Source organism: Dermacentor silvarum, chromosome 7, assembly GCF_013339745.2.
Source record: "Dermacentor silvarum isolate Dsil-2018 chromosome 7, BIME_Dsil_1.4, whole genome shotgun sequence".
NCBI lineage: Eukaryota > Metazoa > Arthropoda > Arachnida > Ixodida > Ixodidae > Dermacentor > Dermacentor silvarum.
This window is the reverse complement of record NC_051160.1, coordinates 77,258,861-77,280,191: the sequence shown is the minus strand read 5'-3', so window position 1 is coordinate 77,280,191 and position 21,331 is coordinate 77,258,861. Positions and strand designations below refer to the sequence as shown.

General features: G+C 43.2%; 2 protein-coding genes across 4 annotated transcripts in view; one reads left to right on the top strand and one right to left on the bottom strand.

The window, feature by feature from the left end:
- LOC119458245 (uncharacterized) overlaps positions 1-21,331 on the bottom strand; it is a 162,165-nt gene that overhangs the window by 83,279 nt on the left and 57,555 nt on the right. The gene's annotated exons all lie outside the window — the stretch shown is intronic.
- Positions 2,210-19,397, top strand: LOC125946815 (uncharacterized). The gene is made up of 5 exons (XM_049670897.1): positions 2,210-2,411; positions 12,324-12,460; positions 12,551-12,642; positions 18,636-18,725; positions 19,225-19,397. The coding sequence occupies exons 1-5, from the start codon at positions 2,217-2,219 to the stop codon at positions 19,374-19,376; spliced, it is 666 nt and encodes a 221-aa protein (XP_049526854.1). The 5' UTR covers positions 2,210-2,216; the 3' UTR covers positions 19,377-19,397.

Genomic DNA, 21,331 nt, shown 5'->3' with positions numbered 1-21,331 from the left:
TGAGACAGAAGTCGATCGTTTCTTGGCGCGAAGACGCTGCAGAAACGACTCTCGAAGTAGAGCCATGTGTACGAAATCGGCCGTGCCAACGAGCAGGAGCTGGAGGTGACCCAGAAACATTGTTGGACATAGGGCACCAAGGTGCTCGGTACTCAGGAGCTTTTGGATGTGGTGATGTTCAGGAAGGAGTAGGTGGCGAAAAAGAACCCTTTTGATTGTTGTGTACGAAGTTTCGCCTAGCCGCAGTACGATGATGTGACGTATTTCTGGCATTTCGTGTTTTGGTATGGCTTCAAGGAGTAGCTCGTACGTGCGGACTTCCGAGGTTATGCGACTCATGCGAAATTTGTTCGCAACTTGAATTAATCATAATGCTGGATCGGCTATTGACAACTGTTGTAGAGTGATGTTAGATGTAGTTCCTATCCCACTCTCAGAAGGGCCAAAATCGGTTTCATGGGTAGTATTGGCGGAGTTGCTGGTGTCTGTGGTTCCCCTTTGATATATTGCAGGTCTTGTTTGATGCCGGGGGACCATTAACTGTGGAAAACTAAGCACAGTTTCAACCTAAGCGGTCACACCTTCAACGGCACCGACACTTGCGAGGCAATACAAGCTTCGCTTGAAAAGTTACGAGAAACCAAAATGCGAATCCACCCGCCGTTCATTTCACTCCCTCTTCTTTTTTCTTACGAGCCTATCAGTTTGACCAATGCCATGACCGATGAAGAAGAGACAATCTCTACGCGTCGTTTCTTTGTAGTCCATGCGACGCTCTCAAGATTCTCAAGTCAGCCTTGTGTTTCTTCGTATAGATGTCAGCTGTTTGGAGACGAGCATGACGAAAGCGCAACAGCCTGATGAAGCTTTTAATTTTTTTTCTTCCAACCACACCAAGTGATAATCACCACAAGGCACGCTGACGTGGTCAGAATGGTTGTAGGTATACTAACTGCACTATTCTATAAGATGTGCAGTTGCGTAATGTGAAAGCTGATATATTGATATCTTCATTCATGACTGAAAATGAGAGCAGCAAGTAATACATGAAATGCATTTTTGTTTTATCTGCTACCATGCAAAATACTGCCGGCTTTTCCATGACGCACATGAATTCTTGTGAGCGGTGACAGTCATGGAGTCTTCTACTATAGCCGTGACGTAGCATCTCGGTGAAGAGAAGTGCTCTCATTTGCAAGAAAATGCATCTCCGCCTGCTCTGACGGATGTGGAGAGGGAGTTAGCCCTAGCGCAACGTATCACCAGCGAACTAAATAAGACGCGGAAGGTAAAGTCCACTAGGTCGTACCACTTGTTGAAAACTAGCTAACGAGCGTTGCGAATTCTCATTGCGCTAACCCACAGGAAATAAAAGCGCGTCGATCCCGTAAAGCAGGTAAATTTTTCCTTAAAATGTTCGTTTTAGAATTGAGAACTTCACCACTGATTAGTTGCTTTTATTTATCATTTGGCGTGTCAGAGCTTCATAACGTTAACATAAATTTTAAAAAATGTGGCCTTTAAAATGCTGTATTTACATAGTTGCGCCTTCTCTGCTTCATTTTCAGTTTGTCTTTTTTACGCTATTCTCATTGTGCATTCAATTTTCATATTAGAGTGTTTTTGAAGGAAGCACAAGAGTGAAGATGCTCATTTATCCTTAGAAACAACGTGCTTTTAGATAACACTGCTGAAACAAACATATTTAATAGACATGCTGTTATACAAAGGTGTATCTAATCAATTCCACTCAGGCACTACATGTATTCTTAGCATCCTAATAAAGTGCTCCCACGTCCCGGGAAACATACATGCATACGATGTGAATCCTGCGGAGGCGATGGCTGAAAAATATCACTATTACATTGACTGACGGCATCTTTCTGCGGCCGTGTTTGAGAAGTTTAGTTTGTATATATAATACACAGAACTCATATTTAAAGAAAACGCTTCATTGCAAACTGATCTCAAAGGTTCGCGTTGGAAAGAAAGCACCGACAACTGCTTCTTGAATGCCTGCACTGCAGGGTCAACAACTTCAATAAAAGGCTGAATAGTGTATGCAAAATATGACCCATACTGCATTTTTAGAGTAGAAAAATATCAGGGCATATTTTGCTGACGTACAAAAGGCAAGATTCCGTTTCCTACACTAGAGAAATGATATAAAAATCTTGTGGACATCATAATATTTTTGATCTATGTGGAACGCAGCAATGCCATTACATCGCCTCTGTATAGCCGTTTTCCTTTGTATGGTTGTCACAAGTATAATTTGCAGCCACAACGACGAAGATAACTTATATGATTCCTATGAAGATACAAGCAGCCAGAAAAATGAATATGAATACCATCGAACGAATGACGGAACGAATCACAAGAAGGGTGGCGTAGTACTTGATATAGTAAAGGTAAATATATCAGTATGTGTATGTGTGTGTGCATTTTTGTGTGTGGCTGTCGATGACGTTCTCTGTAATTATGTCGACTAATGTATCAAATGTTCATTTTATTGATGTGGAAATCTATCGAATTTTTCTGTATACATGTTTATATAATGTACTTCTCTTTTGTATATCGTCTTCCTGCATCTTGACTATAGCGTGCCGCTCTTGCTCGGCACCAATCTCAATTTCGACGTGACTTCTAGAATACTTGCAGCTAGTTCACGTGCCTCGGTACGCCACTGCTCATTGCCAAACAGTGCACTCTGTGCTTACCTTCGCTGTTTTTCACCGCCCTGTTGAGGACTTCCCATAGCTGTTTTTGTAGCTGGCAAAGCTGCCTTTCCTTGGCAAGTTACAATTTTACTAGAATGCGTGTCTAAGGCGCCACAATAATAGCTTGGTTTAACTCGTGAGCAGTTTCATTGGTCATGTTTCCACTAAACCAGATTAACAAAATAAAGTTATTTCCTCCTCCTCCCCCAAGCCTATGAAAAGTGTGAACCCCTTACCTTGAGTCATCGCTGAGGAGAACCTATGAGGCAGGTATCAGATTCTCCGCGCAGTGTCTTGCTTTACATTACATCTCACCAGATTCCTTTTTCGATTTAATCCATTTGTGCTCAAGAGCGTATTTCAGTGTAGAAGAACAAATAAACTGGTTACAAACCTGAAAACATTCGGCAAAATTGAGCTCACGTTGACTGCCGAGAGTAATGCAGCTAGCATTAAATCAATATACCGACGCAAAGTCTTACGACCGTCAAGACGAGTTATGCACGGGACGTGTACTGCAGCTGAACTCCTCTTTCGCGCGTCCCTAGAAACACTCAGCGCGGTCTAGCGGTGCAGCCACGAAGGCTGCGTGAGTTTTCCGAAACGTAATCACCCCCGATGCATGCAAACGCCGAGAAACGCGCCATGGTGTAACCGGACTCCTCTCTTGCTCTTCTTTCTGTACACGGCGCGCCATCTACTGGGACTGCCAAGAAGTCAGCACGTGGCATACGAAACGTGAAGCGTGACGCATTGGTGCGTGCTAGCGGTGAAATTGTTCCCTCGTTTGCCGTAAACCCAGTGGCATACACTCGGAAGCATCGGAACTTGGAGGAAGGTTCATTGAAGATCGGTACATAAGCAGTGCATTCCTGGTGTAGCTCACTAAAGCGTTGTGCTGAAAGACGTTCATTGAAAAGCGCCACATATCCAGTGCATACGTGGTACAGCATGCTGAAGCGTCAGTTGGCTGCCCTGGTGACGTGGGTTCGATATCGCCAAGCATCGGAGTAAATTTAAAGGACCTTTTTCGTTAATGTGGAGTGGCAAAATTCCTGTGATTCATGGCCAGTTTTCCTAATTGACGTGGTCCTCCAATTTAGTTGCCCTTCAAACTTATGAGGCCACCTGTTACCACTATAGGCGGTACACGGGAAGAGTGCGACGCGAGCAATGAGACGATCACCTCTTCCGCTGTACTGCCTATAGTGGTAACAATTTCCTCATCAGTTTGGAGGACCACTCGAATGGTTCATCTCAAGTGAGGGTGAGTTCGCCTGCCTGCATCCTCGAAGGTCACATAGGCCAATGTTTAATGTACATGAGTGCGGAGGTACTCAGCAACTGTACCAGTACAGAAGTACTCCATAGAAAGATCACAACAAATACAAAGAAATAAACGACTTAGGAGAAAAGCCGCATGGCAGGTCGACGCATACTAACAACGTGCTCATGAGAAGTGTGCGTTATTGCATGCCTGGAGGCGGGTTCGACAAATCATGGTTTATTTCCACAGGAGAGGGCGCTACGGAAATGTCGGAAGCTTATCTGAGAGAGTGTAACGGCGGTGCATCGACTCCTCCTCAGCGAATGGTGAGGAGGCGGATCGGTCTTCTCGGGTGTCGGCTGAAGCAGAAAGCATTTCCGCAGGGATGCTGACGGAATGCTTGTGCGACCAGTGAAAGCGGCACGTCAGCATGGCAGAAGTGGTCTCTACGAGATATGTGTCTTAGTTCACGTATGCAGCGCACATTTACTTTCATGCCAGTAACTCCCAGTTTGGGACTTTCGAACCACATAAGCAGCTTGGTCAGGTCAATCAGGGGCTCACAAGTACGGACTTCCCAAGTCGCAGCAAAGCGGATCCATGGCGATCGTCTCAAATATAGGATACGCCCTGTTCATCTAATCTGGGATGGAATAACTTGAAAAGCTGATGAACAGCCGGTTGCCATCCCGATGTAATAGACCCTGGAATGAATTGAATGTTTCAAGTCTATTGTACTTTGGTATAGCCTGTGTGATTTGACCTCATGAGTGTTGTGCGTTACATGCCAGTCCTGCGAGCCTTCTTTGGGACTTGAAAGTGCTGTGCGTTTGGACCTGGTCAAGGTTAGGTGGTGGACCCACAGTGAAAGTTGTGTCAAACGTTATGTGAAGATGTCGCGGATTAGCGGCAGGTTTTCTCTCGGAAAAACGTTTTCCAAAAGGGGCTTTTGCGATTTGTGTAGTGTGCGACAAGGTGCTATGGATGGAGACAGACAACATGCAGACAACAAGGAATGCGTGCTCGGAGGCGAAGTCCAAGTTGGATGGAAGACGACATCGTCGAAGAGCATCCGGCACGTGAACCCGTGGCGCAGGAAGAGAAAATAAAAGTAAAAGACATCCAATCAGAAGAAAACACGGAGCTTAGAGCGGTCAATCGGCAAAAGACGAATCGGCAGAAAAGCGACGCGCGCTGGCATAAGAGAGGGAGAGTTGCAGGAGGCAACGCCAGGTGAAGGTCGGCCGCCGGTCCGGAGTTGAAGACAGGCCGTCGAGTTCTGGACACGAGCTATAGGGCCTTCACCCGACCGGGGCCTCCTGCCAGCCCGTTCCAAGGTGTCGCCACTCTACCTGATCGTGAACTGCTGCCTCATGCCGGCAAACTTCTGCGCCCGTGGGCAGAACGTGAGCAGTCGGGCTCCGGGCCCGAGTTCTACGCCCAGCTGCCTGGCCAGAACACCGCCGCCATATGTCGGTGCTGCTAAGGCGCCTACCTTCCCTCTCCAAGCCAGAGCTGCCGCTCTCTGGTAGCCTGTCCAACGGTCCAATACACCGACTTTTGGTGAGATTAACGCTACGTCTTTCGTTGTTGCGTTGCCTCCCATCCTCTGCGAACTATTACTCGCCCTCACACTCGTGATCAGCCAGGACTCGTGTACTGTTGATACCATCCTAACTTTAAGTGCATTTGTTGCTGTGATTGCTCGTTGAGTGTTCAATTTGTGGCTTTATTTTCGTTCTAGTTCAATTAAAGGTTTGTTTGTCTTTCTTTTTTAACAAACGGCTTTGTCCTCAATTGGTTTCACGGAAGCACCTTTTAAAGAACCGTACGAAACGATAAAGGATCGGTCATCACAACGTCAAAGTCATTCATTTAAGAGCAGGACTCACCTAATAACACCTACCCAGTGGCCCTAGATGGCACCAAACAGGCTTATTAAAGACGAGCACATACTGAGTGGAACATACCCAGTCCTCCAATTTGGCATCCACAAGTTTCACTGAACAGCGGTGCATACCTTGTCCTGCATCTGCAAGTCGACATGTCATGGTGAGAAAGGTTCGTCGAAGCAACACATCTGTACACACTGCCGCATTCTCGGTAACCCAAGTTTGTCCTACGGTCGTGTTCGAACGCTATTCCCTCATCAGAGCAGCCCTATGACTCATTCTACCATGGACTTCTCAGCGAGATCGGTCGGCCGGGAAACGGTTACACACACACACAGAAGCACGCACACGCACACAGACAAATGGCTAGATACATACATACATGCATACATACATACATACATACATACATACATACATACATACATACATACATACATACATACATACATACATACATACATACATACATACATACATACATAGTGTTAAGTTTAGCTGATGCCTAAGCCTATTTACACCTTATTTACAGAGAAGATAACGGAGGCCAAAATGGCGACGCAATATCAAACGGGAACCCGTCGTCTTCCTTCTCCTCAGTGTAGCCGCACTATGGCGGTGGCTGTTGCGTATCAATACATACATACATACATACATACATACATACATACACACGCACGTACTATCGACCCAAAAAGTTTACGGGCCACGGGATCTCAGAAAGCGCTACATACCCGAGCAGGCAATAAAAGTAAATTATAAAACCGTGCATCACAATGTAATTCGCATATACCAGTAGAAGCTGGAAATGGGAATACCAGGCTGTGTTTTGAGGCTACGGAGATACTCAGGTTTTTGTCAGATCCCTTGGTCCGTAAACTTTTCTGTTCGATAGTACGTATGCACATACATGCATACATACATACATACATACATACATACATACATACATACATACATACATACATAAATACATACATACATACATACATACATACATACATACATACAAACGTAGCCTCTGGAAAGCGCGTGAAGTACCCTAAAAGTACTAATACATTAAAACAGAGGTCGAAAATCGCGCACTGCATAGGCTCGGGCTTGCCGAAAGCATTCTGAAAGAACCATCCGTGTCGATATTGTTGCGGTACAACAGACGTTCAAGAGAAATGATGCAAATGAAGACGAAGATGAGCATCTCGGTTTGACACGAGCTGGTTTCCATCTTGGGCTCTTGCGGCGCTGCTCTTGTAAATACAGTGTAAATAGTCTTTTTGGCCCTTGTATTTCCACACGTAACATTTTAATGGAGGTCTGCGATTTCCGTCCTCGCCAAGGAGCTCCGCAACGTTCGGTACATCGAGCTGGTCACCATACCTCCCGGTTATTCCGATTAGCATATAAGCAATGCAGCACCACCTCATTTTGCTTCGCCAAAATCTTAATGTACAAGGCGCGTATTCAGCCCAGCTCCTATTTCGGGCATCCATATGGACACGCTGTACCCTCTAGCAGCGCCGGCACTACGTCTGCCTGCGGCCCGTGTGTGAAAATATGTTCAGCAAGATTGCCGGAATATATATGCCGTTGGCTCAATTCCGTCGAACACAGGAGAAATGTGAACGTTTTTTTTTACAGCCCTAAGCTGTTATGACCTCATTCCCATAGCCGTTTCGGGTCGCGATGATGCCGCCGCCGCCGGCGTCCGCCGCGTAACCGCTATCGCCGAAAAAGCGAAAAAGTGCCTCATTCCCGCCGGGATCGAACCCTCGCCCGCTGCGTGGGAGCTGGATTCACTACCACTGAGCCACGCGAGCGTTTGCTATCGGGCCCCGGAAAATAACCTATAAGTCAAGCACGCAGGGGTAGACAACTTGACCCTCCGCCAGTATGGTGGCGCCATCTAGGTAAGATGCCTCTAAACGCCGCGTCCGCATTCGCAGAAGACAATATGCGATTCATGCGAGGCGCGCAATCAACGTACACGCTCCCGAGCTGCCGAGCCTCTGCCAGTATGGTGGCGCCATCAATTAGGGTGCCTGCAAGCGCACCCTGACCGGCATGTGAGTTGCAGTTGTAAGGCTTGATTGGGCTCAGCAGATTGCTGTGCAGACAGCATTACTAGCCGCAGCTCGCTGTGGACGCCGGGCAGACAGTTCAGATCGTTCTCGTCAAAACGAGGCGAACCGACTGCCGCGAAGACCCTGTTAAGCGTGGTGGCCAAATTCGAGCTACTCTTGAGCCGCTCCACCAGCTTACGCTGTGACTGTGCTGCTTGTGCCGCGCAGGCCTGTGACTTTTTTCTTGCGCTTGTGTGGCTTTTTCCTTCACCGCAGCTCTGATCGCGATGGCGCGACTGTCAGAGCTTGTGACGCTAACGGGAGCATCTAGCCTGAGGATCGCTTTCAGCTGGGGCAGCTCCCCATGTACGATTTCATACGGCGTCTCACCAGTAGACGTCCGCAGCGCTGTATTACCCGCATAGAAAGCTGCCGGAAGGTGGACGTCGCAATCGGCCTCTCCTTTCTGTTCTACTTTTGTATATGGAGCGAGTCTTGCCTAACTGCTCTGGTTTGTTCGCTCAGTAAGGCCGTTTTCCTGTAATGATGCTGCACCGCCACCATGGAAAGGTATTTTCTTAGTTCCCGGCTGCAAAATGTTGTGACACGATCTGATATCAATTTCAGCAGAGTCACAGCTTGTGCTGTGACTTTGCTGCGTGTTCCGCGCAGGCCTGTGAATTTTTTGCTTTGACGAGTGGCACAATCCCAGTGACACGTTGGCACACAAAAGCCCCATTTCTAAGCTGCAGAATCCCAGTGACCTAAGTTGGGGTCAAACATTTTAATTTAGGAGAGGCACATACGCCGTGGCACATACCTAATGACCAAAGTTAGCATGAGATAGATTCATTAAAGGGTGACATAGGGTGACAAAGGGTCACATACTGAGTGACTCAAGTTGATCTAACATTACATTCAAACGCGGTTCGCTTAGAAGAGCACCCCAATCATCTACCTTTATATTAGGTCCCACAAAGTGACCCAGGTTGGCATTAAAGAGGTTAGACACGGACAAATAGTCGAACTAGCAGACAGAAACAGCAAACTAAGGGATCTTCCCCAAGAACGATAATTGCATTTATATCCAAGGCCCGGCCTGTCGGCTGGCCAGGCTTAGGATTTGTAGGCTAGTTCTGAAAGGTGCTCGGGTTCAAACTTCGGTAGGGATTGGGCCTCGTTTCGGCCCGTAACAGGCCCGGGTATTCTGTTTGTAACTTCACAACACTGTTGACTATAAAAAGTGTCACCATTTTAGACTTTTTGTTTGTAGGTCACTGGGAAAGCTACGCAGGTAGGCCATAAAACAACAGTGGTAAATCCACAGAGAAGTGTGCTTTGTCGGTGCTATCGCTCACTAGAAAAACAGCCCCAGGGGACAGCCACGCCCACATATTCCCGACCTTTTTTTCGTATTCGTGACACTTAGAACTCTGGTCCACGTGGTTACCAGGCTATAAAAGACACTGCGTTACTGGTGGGAGCGTCGCTCCTAGACAAATGACAGAAATACGGAATGCGTTTGCCAGTATCATTGCCGGACAACAATGGTAGACAACAATAGATCCCGGCACACACTGGACTGAGCACCCCCAACGAAGCGGCTCACCGCTTTGCTCGAGGCCTCACTCACCGAGCATCATCGGAGGAAGAGCCCTCGCGGGGTACTGCAAACCTCTGGGCGCGGTAGGATCGTTTGATCAGGTTTCCACGACATCACGACACACTACCAGTTACAGAGACGAGTATACCTATTCCCTCACGCTTGGTTAGACAGGACGCAAGCAGTACACTACAGACAATTACAAACTCATTTTTACAGAAACCCCAGAGTCATGCACGCCATGTATCCAGACATGTACACTACAAGCAGATGCACATCTTGGGGCGAGGTTGCCACACTTAATCACATGTGATGGGAATGTCAGGACATAACAAACAATTCGGGCAGTGCCGACCCCTCCGTCTCTTCCACCTCCAGCCTATACGCTCGCGCTGGAAGACCGCACTGCTCAGCTCGAGCATGACAGTACAACTCTGAGCCGTCCAGCGAGCCGAGGAAGCCGCTTCGAGACAAGGTCTCGGAACCGCGTCCACAGCAGGCGCCCAGACCCACTAAAAAGACTCCGGTCTCGAATCTGATTTATTTGATAATAAAGTTTACGTTCTTCTTCTTCTAGAGTATCCTTAGTCGGCAAAGGTATATAAAATGGTTACCAAAGCAGCCAATAGCGCAGGAAGTTAACGGAATGCCAATGCAGTGGGTTACATTTTTCAAGGGCAGAATAAATGGGTTACAGCAGATCCCGTCGACAGTGCTTTGTTTCTGGAAAACAATATGCAGACATTCAGGAGCCCTAAATTATATGCCACACTGTGGTTATTTTATTGCAAGAACAAATGTATTATGATCTTTAGCACTTTCATAGAGGAATCATTATAATCATTAGACAAATTTCTTAGAATAATTCTATATTGTGGCAGCACTATATTTGTGCAATAATCATTCACAAACTATTTTGCGTACTAGGTAGGACACAGTGAACTCTCTGCATGTTCACGTTTTATTTCATTTTATTTTCCTTACTTCTGATAAATAGCTTGCGTTGCCGATGACTTGGCAAATGTAACATCGAGTGATTCTTCTGCCTTGGTGATGCTGCTTGATCAGTCGGTTTTTTTACTTTGCCGCGTCTTCTTGACTTCTTGTTGATTCCCATAAAACTCCACTTGTCGCTTTATTTATTGCCGCATAACTTTACATCATAGAGGCGTTACTGCCGCTGGTCGTAATTCGCTCCCAAATATGCTCCACTGATATAGATGCCAGGATATAGCTCTCGGTGGCCCCAGCTGTGAACATAGACAGCGTTGTATGAGCGTCAAATCATGCAAATAATTAAGATAACAGGCTCACGTAATCCCATTAGGCTTCGGACAATACATCGAAAACTAGCGGTGAATCACGAGGAGACCGTCTCCCTCTGCGTAACAGGCTACTCTGTTGAAATGCGTATTTCTATGCCTACCCAACAAGAAAACCCGTCCGTTAGGCCGTCTGTCACGTAAGATGAATCGCTATAAAGAAAAATTATGTCTAAAACAATACATCCGAAATGAATAATTTTGGCCATGGTCAGTGAGCAGTCAATGAGTTCATAAGGATAATAAGGAGTGTTGACGGCTGACAGTGGTTCAAAGAGGTCCTTTAGCCAATACTTATATTCTTATACTGACCTCGGCTGTACATTCACTGTTGTCGCGCCAACATTTCTTTGTCGGTCACAGTCAACGACTATGTCTTGCAGAATTCACTTCCCATTTATCACACTTAAAGCATGGCATCATACTTGGATAGTACGCGTAGTACAGTGAGAGCTGTGAAGCCACTGTTTATTATTTGAACAAAGTTGTAACAACCTCTCAGTGCGGTATGTTCGCCTTTGCGTGAACGAAACAACTCCTGCTCGAAAGGCCTGCAAATATTTTTATTCTGCAATCATTGTGTATCCATACCACTTATTGAAATTGTAACTGATAGCGAGTACCGTTGGTTCTATTCTGCAAAAGTTATTCGCTACTGGATGATCTCCAACAGTGGGTAGAAAAGCGGTACATGTTGCTTAGGCAGCAGTAGTTGTCAATGAAGCTATTTCAATTCATGCCAGCGTCACTCTGTTGTTGTCGCTGGTATACCTTCCACTGTCGAGAGTGTTCACCCCAGTTTTTGTGTTCTACTTGAGAAAACTTATAGGCATGATGGAATGAAGAGTCGAAGATGACATGATTGTGATTCCATGACAGTGGCTTTTCCACAACGCCGGAGTGAGATAGTGACATGATATTGAGGAAATAACAAATGATGGATTCCCGGTAATATAGAAAACAAAGAATATACTGATATTACCTCATTGCTATAAGTTTACTACGCCAGTAGAAGCTCTGCAGCCATTAAAGGAGGCAAAGAAATCAAATGGTGGTTGTCAGGTGTTCTTACGACCGATCTTCCCAAAAATATTTCAAAATTCGCATGTTTACTGTGCCTTATTGTAGACGTACATTGTGTCATCATACGAAGAAGCTGCGACACTGACGCCACTGACATAAAACTCCTCGGTTATGAAACATCCCCTTTTTGGGCATAAGGTAGATTTCTTGTATAGTTTCGAAAGACGTGATAGCTTGAATCAAACACGTCTTGTTTATAATGCAAAAAGTAAACAAGATTCAAGGCCACGTAGTGATGTTTGTAAATTCCGGAATACAAACATCGGCCAAACAGAAGTGTTAAATAATACATATGTTCATTGTGTTCCTATATTTTTGAATAATAAAATGAAACAAAACAACCAAAACATATAGGCTTTTTTGTATGCTGTTGCAGTTCATGAACACAACGGAACCAATATGGGTTTACAACTCTAGTCAATCTACGCAGTTGTCATGCAAGGTGGACGTCGTTCATAATATAACCAATAATAGCAGCTACATCACCAGATATTACCTATCAAACGAATCCGTGTAAGTATCTTGCCTGTAGAGATTTACTGACCGTCCTAAGTGAAATAATGTATTTTTCTACAAGCGTTTCATGCTGTTTTTCTATGCCAGAAATCACTATACCTTTTTAGCAGATCTCCTGACTAACACAGACTTCCTTGACCACACTGAGATGCCAAACGAAATGAAAGTTATAAATGAAGGTAAGTAAATATTTCGTTTTACTTATAATCTCGCATAAATATACTGATTGCGCCGGTTTTCTATCAATTTAACAAAAGTAATGAGGCTTCAAAACAAGGACTTTATGACATAACAACACAAGCGCATCTATAAGGAAGCAATGTTTCCTTTGAGAGCAGTGCACTGCCTCTATTTCCAAGCGAAATTCTCTTCCTTTTCAATAGACAGAAGAAAACGATTCAGACAGGGAGAGCAACAAGTAGTAGTGTGAAATTGGGGCTGCCTGTTCACATGAACGAAGCGCTTTGTAAAAGATAGATAAGGTTAGAGCAGAAGTAATGATATATGGTAATACCGGCTATATTTATGGAGGCCGCACTTGGTCAGACGTAAGGCACTAATACAGGAATATGGCAATGAAGGACCCTAAGAGCTATCAAGGACCTTGGAAGTGGAAGCAACGAATAACTTCTAACCCCCTCAAAGTTGATACATCAGGTTGTTGTGATTGAAATGTCAAAACTAATCGGAAGCGAGAAAGTGGAAGACGTTAAAGCTCAGCACATTTGGAGGATTACGGAATCTGTAAAATATTACGGAAGCATGGAAACAGCCACAAGACTTGAAACCAGCCACAACAACATAATATTGTGCCCAATATAAGCAAGAAAATGTTCCCAGTAATGTTTAAGATGAAATAAAGGCACCAGATGCATTCTATTTTAAGCATTTTTTAAAGTATCCATAATACCTACGTAACAAGAGTACGAAACAGCTGCGAATAAATGTCAGGTTCTACATGTTACTAGTGATGGGATAAAACTGGCTTTGCAAAATATATGCTGAGGAAATGTGGCAGAAAAGGTGTAATATCAATGCAAATATCAAACCAGGACAAAGATGTTCTGCACTAATATTATTTGGCAGTTTGTAAAAGAATATTAAGAAATGTCATTAGTTCTTGTAGAACGGCGCTAAAAAGTAAACCCATGCATGTTTGCAAGGAACTAATTTGGCTGATCCGATAGGCTTGCTTCGAAGACAGTGTAAATGACACCAAAGCAAATTAAATGAATCACAGCCCAAATGTTGCTCTGTCTGTATTCTACAAAATTTTTACATAAATTAGTGCAAGCGTCTATTAACGCAAAAATAATACTGCTTAAGAGCAAGGTATCACAAAAATCTGATTAGCTGTATAGAAAAATTGTGAGAACGAAAATGCTTCAGCAAATATTCAAATACATAGACGCGATATGTGCGACATAGAATATGATATATAGAGATGATAACCTTAATAAGCACTCATGAACCAAATGCTCTCGTGCTAGAGTACTTCATTAAAATGACTGAGCCGGCAAACGTGGTGGTAGTACAGCATCACTTTTTGACAGTTTTCTGTTCTGCATGGCAGAGTGTGCACTCTTTTTCCCTGCCTTAGCTGTCTGGTGTTATGCACGCGTTTGTGCGTGTGCATTCATAACGCGAACCAGCCTTAGATAAATTTACCCGCGATGTTGCGACGTATAGAATCATTGTGTTTCGCGAGCACTGATACGTTATTTTCTATCGTTTGAACCATGCCGTGTTTCCGAACCTAAACAGTTTTTGTTTGTTGTGTGTGATGCTACTCGTCCTGGGGATCTCCGCCACAGAACGCTAACATATAAAGAAGCGCTCCACTGGGTCGCATCAGCTTTTTCCACTTCTGTAGCTAAGCTGTGGTGAAGCTCCAAAATCTTTGTTTACTCATGTGTCCTGTATGCTTAGTAAAGATTATGTATGAAAAAAATAACGCGTTCACCACATTGCCACGGGCTCTTGAAAGAGCGAACTGCAACTGACGAGCATACCATCGTCAGTTGGTTCTATATATTTCCACGTGTACTTTTTTATATTTCACCGGTGACCGCTCTTCACCGGCTCACAAATATTAACGGCTATCGCTCGGCGCAGGACTAGCCTGTACGTATGGGACGTTTCTCGATCGTTATCGATGCTTCTTTCCGTTGCCTGTTTTCACCGACGGTTATGTTATCTGATTGTTTGACCGACGCGATTTGTCTATAACTTTCTGGATGACACGCGGGCACCAGGGAATAATGGGAAACATTCGATGACTCATGTATAAAAGCCGGCGCGTTTCGCTGCTAATCAGATTTTCGACGATCGCCGACTGTGTTCGCCGCTATCGTTTACCTTCGAGTACAACTTGCTTTTGTGGGCACAGGTTCGCCGAATAAAGTCCGTTTCATCATTCACAGTTTTGCGACTGTTTTCTTCACCGTCACTACTACGTGACAATATTAATGTCTTTGTAAGTAGCACTTACCTTGTCCCCTCCGCATTGTGTCTCCATTTTTCAGTACGTGGCGATAAATATTATGGTCTTCAGCATGAAGCGACTATCCCAGCAACACGTACTACTGACTATTGACAGTTGCACTGTATACACGGCGTTTAAGCGAAAACGTTCAAACATTCTATAAATTTTCTGTGCCAGATAGCACAGTGCTACTGCATGAGCTGGTCTCCTGGAAGAGGTGTACATATTACTTGCACAAAATATAGATATGCATTATCGACTAAGTAGCAAAAATGCCCTAATTAAGTTTTCGAATATTTACCTTATGGCACATATTACAATTGAGAAATTTAGCCGGAGAGTTCGCAAGGACGATCAACTTGGAACAAATTCTCGGGACGACACCAATTCTGTGATATTATTTCTAGAACTTTGCGAAGGAATGCATTCGCGCTCCAGTTACTTTCTTAAAAAGACGCCGTTTTAGGCATTGAAACACAAAAATGAGTGGAACGCCAATGCATTTCTCCGCAAAGTTAGCGAATTATTATATTGAAGCTGGTGCCATTCTGAGAATTTGTTCCAAATGGATTGGTCTTGCGAACGCCCCGGCTAAATTAGTTAATTGCAATATGTGCGATAAGGTAATTATTTAGAAACTTAATTGGAGAAGTCTTTAATTAGTCGATTATGTTTTTCAATATTTTGAACAAGTGATGTCCACCTCATCGAGTAGACCAGCTCATGGACTAAAATTGTGATATCTAGCACAAGCAATTTGAAAAAATTTAGGCCACCTTAATGTTCCCTTTAAGTGTCTTTAATGGCGCTAGCACGTCCTTCTCCTACCACACCCTGAGGAGCATGTGACGACGTGACCTAACGCGCATTGAATGGCATCATACCCCCTTAAGCAATTTCTCAAACCCCCGTAATCATGGCCTCCTCATTACGACGACAAAAGAAAAGGGAAATGATGAGACACCCGGTATATATGCCTTTGTTTGATTAGAATGTCACAAAATTGATTGCATATTCATCTAGCGCCTAGTAGCATGCGTACCGCATTCATTTCCTTGTGCACTACCTTCCTGACCCCATAACACTCGTCTGAGTGAACGTGTCAGTGACCTGAACACTACCAACGATGAGGGGCGCGACTCCCCGAATATCTGGTGAATGCCCCTGGCTTCAACGAGTAATCTCCATAGCCCTCTGCTCTCTCTCACACTTCTCTTTTTTTTTCTTACGCCTTCGTTTGCCTCATTTTTTTACCTAGACATATCAAGAGGTTGTGTCGGCAAAATTCATTGGAGTCGTTGATGAAAGTCGGTTCACTTACCTAAACTGTTTGACTATACAACCGCAAGCCGAATACAACCGCCAACAACTGCTTCTCATCCTTATATATACACCAACCCACCAACCTATTTGTTTGCTGAAATGCACTTAAAGGCAGTAGGGCACCCATTTCTTTCAGGCTAGGCTGTAAGCACTAAACTGGTAGATCAGTAAGACTCCGTATGAGGTAACGCTAGTTGTATATATATATATATATATATATATATATATATATATATATATATATATATACATTAACACTTCCATTTGTTCTTGCCCCTCCTCTCTGTAAAGCCTTCGGGCGATAGAGAGTGTGAAAATAAATAAATAAATATATATATAAATATATATATATATATATATATATATATATATATATATATATATATCCGCACACGTTCTTATGTCCTGCTAAGCTGTCCTCTTCACTTTCTACCTTCTCTACTCCCTCTACGTACATGTTTTTTTAACATTCCTAATGCTAAACCATTAGGAATGGGCAGGCCATGTAATGCGTAGGATGGCTAATCAGTGGACTATTAGAGTGACAGAATGGATACGAAGAGAAGAAAAGCGCAGTCGAGGGCGGCAGAAAACTAGGTGGGGTGGTGAAGTTAGGAAATTTGCAGGCGCAAGTTGGAATCAGCTAGCGCAGCACAGGGGTAATTGGAGATCGCGGGGAGAGGCCTTCGTCCTGCAGTGGACATAAATATAAGCTTATGATAATGATGATGATGATAAATGCTACTGCATTATTAGTTAATTTTGTCACTAAGCACAAACTGTTCGTGCCCTCGATTGCTTTTCCCTTCCGTATAGCCAGCCGCACTCTTACGTTGATAAGCACTGCTCAACCACGAAGCTGTACGCCTTGAATAGCCCATCTATTTTACACTTATTTCTCCTAATCTCGGCAATAACCATCAATTATATGCATTTTCGACAATCTTTAATTTGCCATTTTCTCTAATCCGAAAAATGAGCCCATCATTTCCAGCCCTGGCACTCAATTCGAACCTTCTTGCATTTATAACTCTTGTTATCACTTTCCTCCTAGACATGGTTAATGATATTGTTTAGTACCGGCCTACGTAAATCCTGTTCTTTTTTCTAAAGGTACCAGTTAGATGTCATTCATTACAAGACAATGTCCTTTGTATATCTTGCAATTTATGACTCAAAATGCTTGGTTCTATTTTACGTGCAAAATTTATTGCATCAAGCATTTTATATATCTCTAATCTGTACATCTGCTACACGCGTGTTGTATTTGTTTGTTTCAACGAGGCGCGCGTGCGCCTCGTTTCTCCAAGACTCAGTTGAATTTGTTATAAAGTGGATCTAAGCAACTACTTTCCTGGGCAACTGGCTCCAGACAGGACAATGCCCACCTATCTTTTTCTCTATCTTTGTTATTAAGCAGCTCACTTCACGTTGTGAACGATAGTAATGGTGGCAATGTATTTTGTTTGTCTCCTGGTAAATGTCGTTGTTGTTATTGATTGTGGTATACTTTGTTGTCTATTTAAAAACACGCCTACAACGGCTTGTTGCAATTTGAAGCCAGCCCTGTGTACATGCATAACGTGAAATGTAAGCGGCCTTTTAGAAGCCAGAAATGCTTTATCTGCACTATAAAGTCCAAGATGCAGAGAAAATAACGTTGACACAATATTATACTTATTATATAGGCTAGCATTGGGTATATAGCTGTTATAGTGTATAGAGCTAGTAACAATGATGTGCTAACGAATTTTAATTTTATGTCACAGTCATACATGACTCAACTGAGTGAAAAAATGTGTGTATAAAGGTACGCATATTTATCTTAGAAGAGAACACATTTGCGTGTTAGAGTTTAATACACATTTACAATTATGATACTAAAAGCTTTCTAACGAAAATACAATATTAAAAGGGTAATAGGCTAGGAATACATGTTTCAGTTGCCTAGTTTTTTTTATAATACTTATTCTTCGAATATAGACTTTAATTTTCCTTAGAGCTTGTGGCGCATGTAAAAGTGCTTTGCATTTTTAGGCGGTGTTGAAGAGGCTAACACAATGGATAGTAACAAATTACTAGCGGTTGAGAATGAAGATTTGTAAATCTGTGGCAATGTGCAAAATTTAGTTCGTTGATTGAAATAAAACAAATTTAAACAACGTGTACACGTGTGTATCACGCACAACTCATCGCAATAACTTCTACCAATGATTGTATTTCACGACACATTTTAGTCTAAATAACGATAGCACCAGTTGTATTTTGTAGAAACATATTTCATATTTTTATCACAAGTTTAAGGCATGGTCTCCTTCTTAATTGTTGAAACTTTGGTGAAGTCAATTTCTGCAAAAATTACAGAATGTGACACTCAATTTGAGACACTAACTTACCAGAGCCTCGACAACAAATGCGCAGTTTTCTTGGTAAACTTCGGGAGCAACGTCACAGGTTTGTACAGGCCTGAATTTTTTACCTAATTTAACTTGACATTCTAAAATTCTAAACCACTTCAAAGATTATTAAAGATTCATAATGGGGAAATCATTTGGCATCAAAGATTGACAGTGTTCCCAGAGGCAGCGAAATTTTGAGATCTACCCGGAATGTAGTGTATTTATCCATATAACGTAAAAGTACCGGAAGTATAAAAATGTTATTGAATTTTTCAATCCGTAAAAATAAGTCAGTTATATTGCATTTCGGAGAACATCTGTAGAAATTCATGCAAGTATCTTTCAGGGACATATAGATGCACTGGATCTATATGATGCACTGGATCGATATAGAGAGCTGGATCGAAAACTAATGCTTGCCTAAAGCAATGGATGCTAATAAAGTTGCATGGCTTTCGCACACGAAGCAGTGTTCAGATTCAAAGAAAAATTAGAGAAGACACATTCATTACTACTTCATTCATAGTTCCTACATTGCTTATCTTTCTTTATAGATTCACCTCAATGGTATGAACTTCGAGTGAAAAATTCTTCTCTAGCAAGTGGGCCAAATCCGGAGTGCATCGAGGAATATGTTGATGCTCTTTCTACTAGGCAAACGTCACACTTTAACTATAGTTCCCAATGTGAATGCATATTTCAATAAAAGCATACAAGAGATTGGAAATTGATTGGATTGTTTGCGTAGTTTGTACGCAACCGATGACTGCGAGTTGTCGCAGTGTTGTGCAGTCTACACGAAACTCAGCAGTCGCTCAGACGCGTTCGAACGGACCCTAAGAACTGTCGCTGATTGATATTATCGCACCGATAACAAAACTGAGGCAATTCGTGCGCTTCCACTTTCCCTTCTACACTAAAAATAACAGTTAAAAGGTTCTCAGGTTTAAATACAAACATTTTAGCATTCGCCAGGTACCCACGCCGAGATCGTTTGCTTCCACCGAAGGTTGGGCCTACTGAACCCGCTGAGTCCGTCCACACCCTATCGGCCCGTCTGGAGACAGGAATGAACAATTCTAACGAGTCACTCTATGTTTCAGCTTTCCAATTGGCGTTTGTAAACAGACCGTTGTTCCGTGTCTACAGTGTCAGTAAAACTAGCAGTGAGTGCCGATCTGACGCGTTATAAACATACGTATATGTGCTGTCGCCGAAGGCTGTCAGCCGCGCTAACCGACGCTTCTCTGACGGAGACTTGTGACTGCACAGACGTATCGCATGAAACAAATTGTTGAACTAAGAAAGTGTTGCTATTCCCTTGCGCGAAGAACAACCAACGGCTTTCAAAAGTGGTGAGCAAGAGCCCGTACAGCGCCCAGATCTAGGATCACTTAAGACTTGTTTTCAAGTTAAAATAGCAATCGTAGATGAAAATCAGTAATGTGGCAAGTCAAGTATTGCTATTGAATAGCAACAACTTTTTGTTTCTTACAGAGGCGTAAGGTTGAGTCACGGGGCGATAGCGAATCTATCACGCCTGTGCGAGACATGTTTGGCCGAAACTGAAATTGAGCGTATGTGTTTGCATGGCAAATTATTCGTCGTTTACCGCATACCGGCAATACACAAAAAAAAAGAGACGTGGCGTAATGGTAAAATAGTGGGCATGGGATCTGTAGGTCAGAAGAACGAATCCTAGTGGTGGTATGGTTTCTTTTGATATATTTTCTCCTTTTTTAGGGCTGTAAAACGCTCTCTGTTGCTTTCTGTATTTATATATATATATATATATATACATATATATATATACGCTAGCCAGACACCGCGTATTTCTCATTCTAGAGCTGCATTTCCCACCAGTACCACACGCCCAGCGCCTCCCAGTATGCCGCGCCTTGCCATCGCCCCAGCATCCAGCGCGCAACACTGGGCTCGTAATCCGGCATGGCACTGGGCACGGGATACTGGGTTTTGAAATAGGTATATATTGAGCAATCCATTCACAATGGCTACTTAAGTATTCATAAAGTTAATCTGGCAGTTATCGTTAGCATTTGTGAGAAAAATATTTCGTTGTGTACAATTGACAGCAAGTATTATTGAGAAAAAGAAATTTCAAGTTTAATAGATTTTTTTTCAATGGGACACTAAATAATGATATATGCTCAATCTTTTTTAGCAGGACTCGTGGGATAATTGAAACACCTAATTGAACCCAGTAGAAATTTTCGAAATAAAAAGCTAACAGGAACACTGAATGAAATATCGAATATGTTGTTTTTTGCACAGTGATATTTTGTGTTTTCGTGGAGTCTTCTTTGTAAAAGTAGCTGATCGACAGTGTTTATTCGTCTGATATACAGGCTCATATATGGCACATGGACGCCTCAGTCAACTTTACACCTTATAAATGAGAAACAACTTCTTTCGATTGTAGACAACCTTGTTCAATGAAGTGAAAGAACTCCGTGGGTCACGAAATTAACATATCGAGGTAATAATTAAGGGGCAGTTTGTGGGTCATGCGCAGCCAACATTTCAAGAGCGTGAAAAAGCGCTATGGGGCGGTTATCCACATTGATTATCAGTGTCTTAGAAGATTTAGCCGTGAAACCGAGTTGCGATTCGCTGGAAATCAGGGGTCGTCGTGGAAATTAT